Source organism: Scyliorhinus torazame, chromosome 7, assembly GCF_047496885.1.
Source record: "Scyliorhinus torazame isolate Kashiwa2021f chromosome 7, sScyTor2.1, whole genome shotgun sequence".
Taxonomy (NCBI): Eukaryota; Metazoa; Chordata; class Chondrichthyes; order Carcharhiniformes; family Scyliorhinidae; genus Scyliorhinus; species Scyliorhinus torazame.
In genome coordinates, this window is record NC_092713.1 from 80,465,825 (window position 1) to 80,481,651 (window position 15,827).

A 15,827-nucleotide genomic window follows, 5' to 3' on the forward strand; every position below is an offset into this window, starting at 1 on the left:
ATCGCTCACAGGGCAGCTCCAGCTCGAAAGCGTTGGTTTGAGCTCTTTTTATCCGAAATAGGGATAGTTTCGACCGGATAGTGTATCTGAAGGTGTGGAGGAGAAGTCCCCCCCCCCCCCCCCCCCCCCCGTGAGTAGCATGCCTGCTGCTTACCAGACCTGCAGAAAAAGGTTAAGGACCTGGCCAAGCAATTGGAGGAGACCTGTGGCGCAGTAGCAGTTGTGTTGATGGCAGAGGGGGAAAGATCGTCGCAAGTTAGAAAGCCCCAGATGGAGCAGTTGATGGCGTTTATTAGAGAAGATTTCCTCCAGCAGCAAAAGGAGATGCATGAGGATCAGTCGAAGGCCATCAAGGGAGTGGTAACACCGTTGAAAGGATCGATGGAGCGAGTTCAGAAATGTCTCGAGGTACAGGAGTCGCAGATTCGGGAGATGGAGAAGGTGATGTCGGACCACAGTGATCGGGTGATGGCATTGGAGGCAGAGGTGGGGCTCCTGGAGGACCTTTGCAAGTCATTCAGGTAAGGGCAAAGGTAGAGGAGCAGGAGAACAGGTCCAGAAGGCAGAACCTACGTATCGTCAACCTGCCGTAAGGTGTGGAAGGTACAAGTGCCAAGAGATATGTTTCAAGGATGCTGGCGGGTCTGGTGGTGGAGGGATTGCTGGACAAGGCCCAAAAGGTGGACAGGACGCACAGGTCCCGAAGGCAAAAGCCGAGAGCAGGGGAGCCTCCGTGGACAGTGATGGTGAGGCACCACAAGTTTGTGGAGAAGGAAAAGATCCTGCGATGGGCCAGGGAGAAGCGGAACTGCGAATGGGAGGGGAACTGGGTCCGAATCTGCCATTGGTGCAGAGCTGGCAAAGAGGCGTGCTGGATTTAACAAGGCCAAAGTGGTGCTACACTGAAGGCAGATTCGGTTTGAGGTACTGTACCCGGCAAAACTGTGGGTGACTTTCGATGGTCGGGAGTATTGTTTTGAAACTCCAGAAGAGGCCAACGACTTCATAAGGGACGCTAAATTGGAAGAGAACTGAATGCTTTCAAAAAAATATTTTTTTATTTTCTTCCTTTTGCACATTTTCTCCCTTTTTCACATTTTCTCCCAAATTTACACCCAACAATAAACAATAATCAGTAACGAATATAATGTCAATCCCCATATCAGTAACAACGATCCCATCCTCCCACCAAACCCCCAAACATTAGCCCACATGTTAACATAAACAAATGACAAAGAGGAATCAGAAATCCCCCATAGTCACCCTTAGCACATCCAGTCCCTCTCTCCCCAACCCTCCCAGCCCCAACCCCCCTAATATTCGATGTGATCCAATTCTCAAAAGTGCATAATGAATAACGCCCATGAATTGTAAAATCCCTCCATCCTTCCCCTCAGTTCAAATTTGACCTTTTCAAGCATCAAGAATTCCAGGAGGTCCCCCCGTGATGCCAGGGCACAGGGTGGAGAGGTGGATCTCCACCCTAACAGGATCCATCTTTGGGCGATCAACGAAGAGAAGGCTGCAACATCTGCCTCAGCGCCCATTTCCATCCCCGGTTGGTCCAACACCCCGAATATGGCCTCCCGAGGGCCGGGTCCAGTTTCATGTGCACCACTTTAGAGATTATCCCAAACACCTCCAGTAATCCTCCAGCTTTGGACAGGACGAAAATGTATGAACTTGGTTTGCGGGCCCCCCCTACCACAACGTTCACATACATTTTCTACCCCCTCAAAGAGCCGGCACATCCTCGCCCTTGTAAGGTGTGCTCTATACACCACCTTCAGCTGTATCAGCCTCAACCTCACACACGAGATGGAGGTGTTCACCCTGCGGCGCACCTCACACCAGAATCCCATCCTCCATACTCTCTCCCAACTCTTCCTCCCACTTTGCCTTAATCCCTTCTAGCGGCGCTTTCTCCTCCTCCAAAATAGCCCCGTAAACCATCGAAACTGCCCCCTTCTCCAATCCCCCTGTCGTCAGCACCACCTCCAGCAATGTGGAAGCCCGCTGTACTGGGACGAGAGAACTGAATGTTGGAATAGCAGAGGTCGAATGATGCGGGTATCATGGGGGCCAGAGGATTTTTTTTGTGGGGGGTTGGTTGATTGTCGTTGTTGTTGTTTGTTAGGGGACAACTGCCCCCCCCCCCAACATCTGTCGTGTTTTCGTTTTGGAGAGGGTGACCTGTGCTTTGGAGTCTGTCTTTGTTTGTGTGGGGGAGGGTGGGGTTCATAGGGAGCCGTTTGCACAGACCAAGGAGGGAAGGGCGGGTGGAGGGGTAGGTAGGAGGAACCTTTGGGCAGGAGCTGCCACGCTGGAAGGTAATGCTGGGTAACGGAAGTGAGATGGGGGAGATGGCCATGGAGGTGGGGGAGGGGTTGGCGGGGAGTGGACGGTGCAGTGTGGTAGTGTTAGGGACTGAGCGTGGCCATGGGCGGAGAAGGGGGCCATCTTGGATGGGCCCGGTTCAGGACTAAATTAAAGGAGATAGAATCGGAAGGGGTTTGATGGCAGACACTTGAGGGGAGTAGAGACGTAAGCCTCCAGTAACGTTCATAACATGGAATGTGCGGGAACTGAATGGGCGGGTGAAGAGGTCTAGGGTCCTTGGGTCAAATACTTGAGGAGTTTGAAGGTGGAGCTGGTCTTTCTGCAGGAGACACCCCCCTCGGGTGAAGGATCAGGTCAGGATGAGAAAGGGATGGGTTGGTCAGGTATTCCACTCGGGCTTGATTGAAAGTCGTGGGGGGTGGCCATCTAGCTGAGCAAAAGGACGAGGTTTGTAGGGGCCAAGGAAGTTCAGGACCCGGGTGGGAGGTATGTGATAGTGAGCGGGGTGTTGGAGGGGATGTCGATGCGCCAAATTGAGATGACGTGGGGTTTGTGAAGGGGTTGCTGGGTGTGATCCTGAACCTAGACACGTACCAGTTGATAATGGGGGTGATTTCAACTATGTGTTGGAACCGAGGATGAATAGGTCGAGTCCTAAGTCAGTGGGAAGGTTGAGAATGGCAAAGGATTTGGGAGGGTTTATGGAATGGATGGGAACGGTGGATCCATGGAGGTTTAGGAACCTGGGGGAGAAGGAGTACTCCTTCTCGCACATGTACAAGGTATACGCCAGAATTTACATTTTTATAGTGAGCCGAGTAGTGTTGGTGGGGCTTTAGAATGCGGGAATCGTGATCTCAGCTCATGCGCTGCACTGGTTGGAGGTTAGACTTGGCGCGAGGCAGGAGCAGAGGCCTGGATGGAGGTTGGATTCAGGGCTTTTGGCAGACAAGGCGTTCTATGAGAGGTGCGGTTGGTGATCAGAAATTATGTGGATCTGAATCAGAATGGAGAGGTGTCAGCGGCCACTTTCTGGGAGGCGTTGAAGGTGGTGGTTTGGGGGAGATTATCTCATTCAAGGCGCACCGGGACAGGAGGAGGAGGGAGTAGTATGGACAGTCGTTGGACGAGATAGTTGAGGTGGACAGGAAGTATTCGAGAGCTCCCACCAAGGAGGGGTTGGCGGAGAGAAAAAGGTGACAGGGACAGATTGACAGGCTGACGACGGGGAAGGCAATGGGACAGCTACGAGGGCGAGGGGAGTGCAATATGAATATGGAGAGAAGGCGAGCTGCATGCTGGCCAATCAGCTAAGGAGGCAGACCGCGTCCAGGGAAATTCTGAGGGTGCGGAAAGGTAAGGGGGAGGTAGTGTCGGAGCCGGGGAAGATTAATGAGGCATTTAGGGAGTATTGCAAGAAGCTGTACAGGGCTGAACCGGGTGGTGAGGAATGAGATATGGGGAGGATTTTGGATGAGCTAGACTTCCCAAGGATGGATGAAGTTGGGAGACAGGCGCTGGAAGAACTGCTAGGGCTGAGGAAGATGATGGATAGCATAAGGCAGGTGAAGTCGGGGATGGCCCTGGGACCAGATGGCTACCCGGCAGAGTTCTATAAAGTGTTTGCGATGGAGTTGGCACCGCAATTGCTGGGGATGTTTAATAATAATCTTTATTGTTGCTTACATTAACACTACCGGGGAGACTGACCCAGGCATTGATCACGCCAAACCCGATGAAGGGGAAGGACCTGTTGGAGTGTGGGTCATATAGGCCCGTTTCACTCCTGAAAACGGATTTTAAAGTGTTGGTCAATTTAGTGGTGGGGAGGATGGAGGGATGTGGTCACTGAGGACAAAACGGGTTTCATAAAGGGCAGGCAGCTTTCCAGTAATACCAGGAGATTATTAAACGTGATTATGACCCCGTTGAAGGGGCAGGTACCGGAGGTGGTGGTCCCTATGGACGCGGAGAAGGCTTTCGGCCAGATGGAGTGGAGATACCCGTTTGAGATCCTGGGAAGGCGCGGGTTTGGCCCGAAGTTTGTGGCATGGGTGCGTCTATTGTATGTGGCCCCGGTAGCGAGTGTACAGACAAATGAGATGGGTACACGGAGTTTCTGGTTGCACAGGGAAACGAGGCAGGGGTGTCCGATGTCGCCTCTGTTGTTTGCTCTGGCGGTAGAGCCCTTGGCAATTGCTTTTAAGGGGTCAGTGGAGTGGCACGGGATTGTGAGGGGGAGTAGGGAACACTGGGTGTCGCTGTACGCAGACGACCTGCTGCTGTTCGTGTCGGGCCGATTGGAGAGTATGGGGAGAATTATGGACATATTGGAGAGATTCGGGGCCTTCTCGGGTTATAGGTTGAATGTCGGAAAGAGTGAGGTGTTTTCGGTGAATGGGGCGAATTAGGGATAGGGTAGCCAGGGACAGAATCGGTATCTGTGGGTCAAAATGATGGGGGAGTGGTCGACAATGCACATGTGGAACCTGACAGCATTGGTGGAGGAGGTTAGAGGGGATTTTAGGAGATGGGATACGTTACACCTGGCACAGACGGAGAGGGTCCAGGTGATTAAAAGGAACGTTCTGCCGAGGTTCCTGTTTGTATTCCAGACCCTCCCGATCTTCATCCCAAAGGCCATTTTCCGGAAACTGGTCGCAGCGATCTCGGAGTTTATATGGACGGAGAAGCTACCTCGGGTAAAGAGGGCCCTGATAGAAAGGCAGAGGCAGAAAGGGGTGTTTGCGCTACCAAACTACTGGGCAGCGAAGGTGAGACGGTGATGGAAAGGAGAGGGGTTAGAGTAAGTTAGGATGGAGGAGGAGTCCTGTAGAGAGTTCAGCCTGAGGGCCATGGTAACAGCGGTGCTTACAGTGAGCCCTTTGCTGCAGTCCACGATTAGGGTGTGGAACCAGTTGAGGAGACACTTTAGGATGGAGGGGATGCCGGTGCTGACACCGATGTGTGGGAACCACGGGTTTAAGCCAGGGAAGACGGACGGCATATAGAGGAAGTGGAGGGAGGTGGGCTAGTGAGGGCGAGGGATTTGTACCCGGAGGAGAGGTTTGCAGGCCTGGAAGTACAGAGGATCAGAGGGACATTGGCGTGCAGTACTTCCTCGCGTCCTAGCATTCATTGTGTATTCCCTTGCTTTGTTAGTCCTCCAAAAATGCATCACCTCACACTTTTCAGGGTTAAATTCCATTTGCCATTGTTCTGCTCATCTGACCAACCCATCTATATCATCCTGTAATCTAAAGCTTTCCTTCTCGCTATTTACCACACCACCAATTTTCATGTCATCTGCGAACCTATTGCTCATACCTCCTACTTTCATGTCTAGATCATTAATGTACATTATAAACTGCAAGCGACCCAGCACCGATCCCTGCAGTACACCACTGGATACAGGCTTCCAGTCACAAAAACAGCCTTTGACCCTGTGCCTCCTGCCACTGAATCAATTTTCGATACAATTTGCCAAATTGCCCAAGGTCTCATGGGCTCTTACCTTCTTGACTAGTTTCCCATGCAGGACCTTGTCAAAAGCCTTATTGAAATCCATGTAGACTACATCAACTGCACTACCCTCATCTACACACCTAGTCACATCTTCAAAAAATTCAATCAATTTGTTAGACATGAGCTCCCCCTGACAAAGCCATACTGACTATCCTTGATTAATCCTTTTCTCTCCAAGTGCAGGTTAATTCTGCACCTCACAATTTTTTCCAATCATTTACCTACCATTCATATTAGACTCACTGGCCTGTAACAACCTGGTTTGTCTCTACTTCCCTGCTTTAATAATGGTACCATATTAGCTGTCCTCCAGTCCATTGACACCTCTCCTATGGCCTGAGAGGATTTGAAAATTAATGCAATCCCCTCCCTTACCTCTCACAGCATCTTGTCTGAGACTAGTGATTCAACCACTTTTAGGCATGCTAAAACTGCTAATACCTCGTCCCTCCCAAAAACTTCTGCATGGTCTTCAATATGAAAGTTTTCCAAAGCCTGTCTACAATGCAAATTCTCTCTTCGATGTTAAGCAATCAAAGATCCAAGATTTAATTTAGAGACCAAACAAGCACCACAAGGACCATGAATGATAAGACTTCCCGAAGAACTGTTTTAGTTCCAATTATCAACGTCTGTGTGAGCGACATGCCTCCCACCACATGAGAAAGTTTGCCTATGCAGATGATCTGACTGGTACTACCCAGGTAACCAATCTTGAGGATCGTAGCAACATCTTGACCCAGGACTTGGAAGTGACAGAACAATATCTCAACTACTGACATCTCCGTACAAACCCTACTTAAAGCACAATCAACACTTTCCACTTCAGCAAGCGGCTGACTAACAGCGAACTCCAGGTCTGATTTTTTTTCTTCCTTTTTTATTCGTTCATGGGTCATGGGTGTCGCTGGCTGGGCCAGCATTTATTGCCCATCCCTAATTGCCCATGAGGGAGTAGTTAAGAGTCAACCACATTGCTGTGGGTCTGGAGTCACATGTAGGCCAGACTGGGTAAGGACGGCAGATTTCCTTCCCTAAAGGACATTAGTGAATCAGATGTGTTTTTATGACAATCGACAATGGTTTCATGGTCATCATTAGACTTTTAATTCCAGATTTTTATTGAATTCAAATTTCACCATCTGCAGTGGCAGGATTCGAACCCCGGTCCCAGAGCATTACCCTGGTTTCTGGTTTACTAGTCCAGTGACAATACCACAATGCCACCACCTCCCTTTTGCGGCAAACCGGTTAAGAACGAATGTACCCTAAGTACCGTGGAATCATCCTGGACAGCAGCCTGATGTACTGTTAACACATCTGGTGAACCTCCTCTGAACTGCCTCCAATGTCACCACATCCTTCTTCAAATAAAGGGACCAAATCTTGACACAACATTCCAGATGTGATCTCACCAACAATCTATACAATTGCAATAACACTTCTCTACTTTTATACTCCAGTCCATTTGCAATAAGCACTAACATTCCATTTGCCTTTCTTATTACATTCTGTACCTGCCTACAGACTTTCTGCGATTCATGAACAAAGGCACCCAGATTCCTCTGCCCAGACGCATTTTGAATAAAACAGGATTCAATGCAATTCACCTAACAACACAGTATTGTTCAACTTGGGCTTAATTTTGTAACGCTGCCAAATGTCATATGCAAGAAGACTACAACATCCTTGCTCTTGTACTTGTTGGAAAGAGAGGTTGCACTGAGTGGGCAAAGTCAAAATCCACATAGTTAAAGATGAGAAGCAAAAAATGGACGATCCCTGTAGGGTGGCACGGTGGCACAATGGTTTGCACTGCTGCTTCACAGCGCCAGGGACCCAGGTTCGAATCCAACCTCAGGTGACTATGTGGAGTTTGCACGTTCTCCCCGTGTCTGCATAGGTTTCCTCTGGGTGCTCCGGGTTCCTCCCACAGTCCAAAGATTCCCTTAGGTAAACTTAATAAATCTAGCAAAATGTTTCTAAATCCATTCCGCTTAATCTGTGAGCACTACTTCTGCAGATGTAAGATTTTCATTTTAACATTTTTTTCTTTTGTTAAAGAACTGGTTACTCCTATAAAGTGGCGGTGGCCCTTTCCTTATTCCTTGGATGGCTCGGAGCAGACAGATTCTACTTGGGATATCCTGCACTGGGCAAGTATAATTTAAATGTTTTCAAATGCCACCAGGACATCCAGCAGTTGAATGCATTTGTAACTCATTTGGCACTTAAGCGAATGGCAGTGGATTAGCTGTTTCTATGGTGACCAGATGGAACCGGATCAAAAGATTGGATTTCAAGGTTTATTATTATTATGGCATCAGTTGAGTTTGGAACTTTAATTTTCGGCTAGTCTGCTTGAGCAGTGGAGAAAATGAATAATGAAGCATGTATAGTTTGCATAAAAATGTAGACATCATATCATCGTGGGACATATTCCAAGATGCATCGTCCAGGAAACAAAATGGTTTTCAACTACATTTTTAAAAAATCATTCGTGGGATGTAGTGTCGCTGGCTGGACCAGCATTTATTGCCCATCCCTAATTGCCCTTGAACTGAGTCGCTTTCTTAGGCCATTTCAAAGGGCATTTTTAAGAGTCAATCACATAGCTGTGGATTTAGAGTCGCATGTGGGCCAGACCAGGTAAGGAAGGTAGATTTCCTTCCCTAATTTTGGGAGGGAGGGGGTGGGGAGATGTCGTTGACAATGGTTTCAAGGTCATCATTAGGCTTTTAAATTCTATTTGGATTGAAATTTCACCATCTGCCGTGGTGGGAATCAAACCCAGATCCACAGAGCAGCACCCTGGGTCTCTGTATTACTAGTCCAGTGACAATACCTCTATGTCACCATAGTTTGAAGAACAGGCTTGTAACCACAAGACTCCATCACAGAGTTAGAATTTGGATTCATTTTAGAACATCCTACTGTTCAAGCTAAAAAGCAAAACTTAAAATTTAGCAATCTGTTCAGATTTTCAATAAAAGCTGTAAATATTGTCAAAGGATATTAATTGATATTATGTGTTGGTATGATGGTCAAAGCTATATGCTTGGAGAACTAGAATTGAATGCACATTTGTAATAATAACCCCAGTCATACGTCGATTCCTAAAGCAAATGTAAAAAGATTGTGTTAAAAGTGGAGACATCGAGCAAACGTATGTTTGAAGCCTCAAATATTTTAGTTTTATGAATTTGGTTTCTTTCAGTAAATTTCATGGTTGCACAATAGTGGCTAATTGAAATTTATTATAAATTGGGTCGCAGTAGCATTTGCAAACTTTATGCAATCGGCCAAGCAAATCAGCTAAGCAAACAGAACAGCAGGCACATTTTTTATTTTGTCTTGTTTATTTGCTGACAATTTTTAAGGATGGATTATTTCCTGAGCAGATAATTCAAATACAAAGTATTCGAAACTCTCAAAAGATGTGCGATAGAGAGCATCCTATCCAGCTGCATCACAGCCTGGTATGGCAACTGCTCGGTCCAAGATCGCAAGAAACTGCAGACTGTGGTGAACTCAGCCCAACGCATCACACAAACTTGACATCCCCACACTGATTCTGTATACACCTCTCGCTGCCTCAGGAAGGCAGACAGCATTATCAGAGATCCCTCCCACCCAGGCATTGCCTTTTGCCAGACCCTTCCATCAGACAGAAGATACAGAAGTCTGAAGACTCGCACATCCAGACATAGGGACAGCTTCTTCCCCACAACTACAAGACTCCTCAACGACTCCCCCTCGGACTGATCTGTTCCCTGTAAGAACATTATTCACGACGCCCTATGCTGCTATTGCTCACGTATTTGCTTTGTTTGACCCCCTTGTTCCGCACTGTAACTAATCACTGTTTTGTCGATGTACCATTTGTCAATGTTCTCTGTTGATTATTCTTGTGTCTACTATGTACGTACTGTTTACTTTCCTCAGCCGCAGAAAAATACTTTTCACTGTACTTCGGTAAATCTCGTAATTTGTGTGCTGGCTGCTGGAATGTTATAAAAAGCCAACTGGCTATTATTACAAAGGGAATCCGGCTCACTTATGCAATTTGACACCTGTCCCTTAATATGTGGTGACTCTAGATGCCCTATTAGTAGCAAGCTGTGCCATTTTTTCATGGAATATGGCCGCCACCAACTCGGCCAGCATGTATTGCCCATCCCTAATTTCCCTGGAAAAGGTAGCGGTGAGCTGCCTTCTTGAAATGCTGCAGTCCATGTGAACACTGTTTTATAAGGAAGGTAGCCCCAGGATCTTGGCCCAGTGACAATGAGGGAAAGGCAATTGGATGGTTTGTGGCTTGGAGGGGAACTTGTGGTGGTGTTCCCATGCAGCTTTTTTGTATTCATTCATGCGATGTGGGCATTCTGGCTGGGCCAGCATTTATTGCGCATCTCTGAAGGCATTTAACAGGCAACCACATTATCAGGTGGTTGTACCTTTAACAAATGGGCATTTATCAAATAGCTGCAGTGATGTCAGTGTGTGGGTGGAGCTGGGCTGCCTGTCTTTCACTTTCATTTTTGAGCTGGCAGCTGCAGTGTGTTTTTCTTTCGTTTTCAGAGGTGGAAAGTTGCATTCAAAGCAAGCAGCTGTAAAATGATCTCTCTCTCTACAAGCTAAAGAATGTCTCCAGATCATTGATGATTTCAAAGTAATACCTGTTCCTGTAGAGCATTTAAACCTGCTGTCTTTATTTTAAAAAGGATTTAGCTTATGGATGTTGTTTGGGAAGTCATTAAGGGTTATCTGTAGTGTATTGTGCCTGTGGAGTTACGTGCGTTGGTAGTTGATAAACTGTTTCTGTGTGTTTATAAAGTTAACTGGATTTATAGAATAAACATTGTTTTGTTTTAAACATACTGTAGCTCTCTGTTGCATCACACCTGTAAAGTGGGCCCTTGTGCTCCCCATAACCAAAATCTATTTAAAGTTGTGGGTCAGGTGAACTGCATGATATACTTTGGTGTTCTCTAAACTCTGGCCCATAATAACATTACTATGGATCTGGAGTCACATGTAAGCCAGAGCAGAAAAGGACAGCAGATTTCCTTCCCTAAAGGACATTAGTAAAACAGATAGGATTTTCCGACAATTAACAATGGTGTCATGGTGGTCATTAGAATTTTAATTCTAGATTTTCTATTGAATTCACATTACACCAGCTGCCCTGGCGAGATTCAAACCTGGGTTTCCAGAACATTACCCTGGGTCTCTGAAGTAGTAGCCAGTGACAATACCACTACTCAACTGCCTCCCCAAAGCTACTGTTTGTGTCCTTCTAGGTGGTAGAGGTCGCAGGTTTGGAATGTGTTGTCAAAGTAGCCATGGTGAGTTGCTACAGTGTATCTTATAGATGGTACACATTACTGCCACTGTGCATCGGTGGTAGAGGGAGTGAATATATCAGGCAATGGATGGGTTGCCAATCAAGTAGACTGCTCTGTCGTGGATGATGTTGAGCTTCTTGAGTTGTTGGATTTGAGCTGATTTAGGCGTGTGAAGGGTATTCCTTCATACTCTGGACTTGGGCCGAGTAGATGGTGGACAACTTTGGGAGTTAGGAGGTGACTCGCTACAGAATTCCCAGCTTCTGACCTGTTCTTGTAGCCACAGTAGTTATATGGCTAGTCCAGTTCAGCTTCCTGTCAATGGTAGCCCTCAGGATGTTGATAGTGGGGGAATTCAATGATGGCAATTCCATTGAATATCATGAGGGGATGGCTAGACTATCTCTTATTGGAAGTGGCCATTGCCTGATACTAGGGTGACAGGAATATTATTTGCTACTTATCAACCCCAGCCTGAATGTTGTCCAGGTCTTACTGCATATGGACATGGTATCTTCAGTATCTGAGGAGTTGCGAATGGTGCTGAGCATTGTGCAATCATCAGCAAAAATCCCAACTTCTGACCTTATAATGAAAAGAAGGTCATTGATGAAGCGCTGGATATGATTGGGCCTTGGACACTACCCTAAGGAACTCATGCAGCGATGTCCTGCAACTGAGATAATTGACCTCCAACAAGCACATCCATCTTCCTTTGCCCTAGATATGACTCAACCAGTGGACGGTTTTACCTTTGATTCCCATTTACTCCAGTTTTGTTTGGGCTCCTTGTGCCACACTCAGTTGGGCAAATGTTGCCTTGATGTCAAGGGCAGTCGCTCTCAGCTCACCGCTGGAGTTTAGCTCCTCTGTCCACGTTTAATAATGGCTATGATGAAGTTGGGAGCTGAGTGGTCTTGTTGGAACCCAAACTGAGTGTCAGTGAGCAGGTTAGTTCTGAGTAAGTGTCACTTGATAGAACTCCTTGTATCATTTGCTGATGATCAGGAGTATATTGATGGGCCAGTAAGTGATTGGGTTGGATTTGTCCTGCATTTTGTGGACAAGACATAAGTGGGCAATTCTTGGCATTGCTGAGTAGATAGCAATTTATAAATTTACTGGAGCAGCTTGGCTAATGGCGTGGCTAGCCCTAGGGCACAAGTCTTGTGTATTACTGCTGGAATATTGTCAGAGCTCATAGCCTTTGCAATACCCAATGCCTTGAGCAGTTCCTTGATATCATGTTGGAATGAATTGAGTTGGCCGAAGACTTGTATCTGCGATGCGGGGGGCCTCAAGAGGAGGCCATGTTGGATCATACACTCGGTACTTCTGGCGGAAGATGGTTGTAAATGTTTCAGCCTTATATTTTGCAGTGTTGTACTGGGCTCCCCCATTGTTGAGGATGGGGATATTTGTGAACCTCCTCCCCCTGTTAGTTATTTAATTGCCCAACAACATTCACAGCTAGATGTGGCAGGACTGCGGAGCCTAAATCTGATCGGTTAGTTGTGGGATCCCATGGTTCTATCTATCACATGCTGCTTCCATTGTTTGGCATGCAAGTATTTCTGTGTTGTAGCATCACTAGTTTGGCACCTCATTTTCAATGATATCTGGTGCCCTCCTGTACTCTTCATTGGACCAGATATGATCTCCTGGCTTGATGGTAACGGTAGAGTGGGGGATACACTGGGTCTTGATGTGACAGATTGTGATTTAATACAATTCTGCTGCTGCTCATGGCCTACAATGCCTTATGATGTCTTAACTTGAGTTGCTGAATCTGTTCAGAATCCATCCCATTTAGCACAACGAGACAATGAAGGGAATGCATCTGGGAAAGGTAGATTGGTGAAGACAAAGTTGAGTGGAATATTCCCTCAACATGTGCTGAAGTCCCTTTAAGACTCGAGCAGCATGATCAGTAGTGGTGCTACCGAGCCACCCTTGATGAAGGACCCAAGCAGGGTAGCATAGTAGTTAGCACTGTTGCTTCACAGCGCCAGGGTCCAGGTTCGATTCCCGGCTTAGGTCACTGTCTGTGCAGAGTTTGCACGTTCTCCCTGTGTCTGCGAGGGTTTCCTCCGGGTGCTCCGGTTTTCTCCCACAAGTCCCGAAAGACGTGCTGTTAGGTAATTTGGACATTCTGAATTTTCCCTCCGAATACCCGAACAGACGCAGGAATGTGGTGACTAGAGGCTTTTCACAGTAACTTCATTACAGTGTTAACGTAAGCCTACTTGTGACAATAAAGATTATTATTATTATAAGTATGTTCTGTGTCCTTGCCACATTCAGTGTGTTCAACATTGAGGAGCACTAATTTATCAGGGTTAAAAATTCAATACCACAATGCCGCCACCTCAGGTGGATCTGTCCTGCCGGTAAGACTGGATCTGCCCAGGGATGGTGATGGTGGTGTCTGGGATACTGCATTAAGGTATGATTCAGTGATTATGACGATGTCAGTCTGTTGTTTGACTAGTCTGTGGAACAGTTCTTCCAATTTTCACACAAGCACAGATGTTATTAAGAATCTACAGGGTCAGTTGGGGCAGTTGGATTGGTTTTCCATTGTTGTTTCCAGTGACAAGGTCAATGCCAGGTGGTCCAGCCGGTTTAGTTGCTTTTAGACATCATAGCAGTTCGATACAACTGAATGGCCACGAGAGTCAACCACATTGTTGGGGTCTGGAGTCACATGCTGGCCAAATTTGGTAAGGACTTACTTCCCTAAAGGACGTTAGTGAACCAGATACAGACGGCACTAAGCTGGGTGGCGGTGTGTGCTGTGAGGAGGATGCAAAGTGGCTGCAGGGTGACTTGAACATGCTAGCTGAGTGGGCAAATACTTGGCAAATGCAATATAATGTGGGTAAATGTGAGGTTATCCACTTTGGTAGCAAAAACAGGAAGGCAGATTCTTATCTGAATGGTGGCAGTTTAGGAAAAGGGGAGGTGCAACAAGACCTAGGTATCATGGTGGAACAGTCGCTGAAGGTTGGCATGCAGGTACAGCAGGCGGTGAGGAAAGCTGGCTGTCATAGCGAGAGGATTTGAGTATAGGAGTAGGGATATCTTGCTGCAGTTTTACGGGGCCTTGGTGAGGCCACACCTTGAGTATTGTGTGCAGTTTTGGTCTCCTAGTTTGAGGAAGGACATTTTTGCTATTGAGGGTGTCCGGCAACGGTTCACCAGAGTAATTCCTGGAATGGCAGGACTGACATATGAAGAAAGACTGGATCGACTGGGCTTGTACTCACTGGAGTTCAGAAGATGGAGAGGGGATTTCATAGAAACATATAAAATCTTTGATGGGACTGGACAGGCTAGTTGAGTGAAGAATGTTCCCGATTTGGGACATCCACAACTAGGGATCATAGCCTAAGAATATGGGGTAAGCCATTCAGGACTGAGATGAGGAAGAACTTAGTCTCTCAGAGAGTTATGAACTTGTGGAATTCGCTACCACAAAAGGTGGTTGGGAGCAGATCTTTGGATATATTCAAGAGGGAACTGGATGTGCCCCTTGCGGCTAAAGGGATCAGGGGCATGGAGAGAAAGCGGGAGTGGGATAATGAATTTGCATGATCAGCCATGGTGGTGCAGGGTCGAAGGGCCGAATGACCTATTCCTACATCTATTTTCTATGTTTAACAACAATCAACAATGGTTTCATAATCACTATTATTGAGACTAACCTAATGAGTCAGTAGCCCTCCATGTCGAAAGTCACTTGGAAAGAGCACTGAGCACAGTTCCCTGAGCAGAGAACTTCAATGTCCGTCATCAAGAGTAGCTCAGTAACATCGCTACTGACCAAGCTGGCTAAATCCTGAAGGTCATCACTTCAGATTTCACCGATCCAACACGAGGGAAAAACTTACTTCACCTTGTCATCACCAATCTACCTGTCAGAGGCAGATGTCTGCCTGTGACATGATTGGTTGGACTGATCACAGCACAATCCTCATGGAAACAAAGTCCCATCTTCCATCATGTTGTGTGGCACTGTCACTGCTCTAAATTGGATAGATTCAGAGCAGGTCTAGCAGCTCAAAACTGGGCATTCATGAGTCATTGTGGTCCATCAGCAACAACTGAATTGTACTCAGTGACAATCTAACGTCAAGGCTTGGCATTTCCTTCAGCTTACCATTATTAGCAAGTCTGTGGACCAACCCTGGTTCATTCGGCAGTGTAGGAGTACCAGGTATATCTGAACATGAGATGCCACCCTGGTGAGGACTACAGGCATGCTAAACAGCAAAAGCAGCATTTTATAGGCAGCATTGCATGATCCCACAAATGACGGACTAGATCAAAGCTCTTCAGCCCTTCCACTTCCAGCCATGAATGATGGTGTTGAATGAAACAACTAAGAAGTGAAGGAGGTTCTGTGAATATCCCCATCCTTAATGATGACAGGGCCAAGCAAGCGAGTGCAAGAGGCAGATCTAAGGCATTTGCAACCATCTTCAGCCGGAAGGCTGCTGAATGGACGATCCATCGCTGCCTCCTCCTGAGATTCTCTCCATTACAGAAGCCAGACTTCAGAAATGTCCAGGATGTCAGAAAGTCCTGAACGTGCTGAGTATTACAAAGGCT

At 46.9% G+C, this 15,827-nt stretch overlaps 1 protein-coding gene across 1 annotated transcript in view; it reads left to right on the top strand.

Annotated features, from left to right (window-relative positions):
* The window catches only part of tm2d1 (TM2 domain containing 1), a 101,056-nt gene that overhangs the window by 12,845 nt on the left and 72,384 nt on the right, over nucleotides 1-15,827 (top strand). The window contains exon 4 of the mRNA XM_072510956.1: nucleotides 7,930-8,021. Coding sequence (XP_072367057.1) covers nucleotides 7,930-8,021 — 92 coding nt within the window. The remainder of the gene's footprint in view (nucleotides 1-7,929; nucleotides 8,022-15,827) is intronic.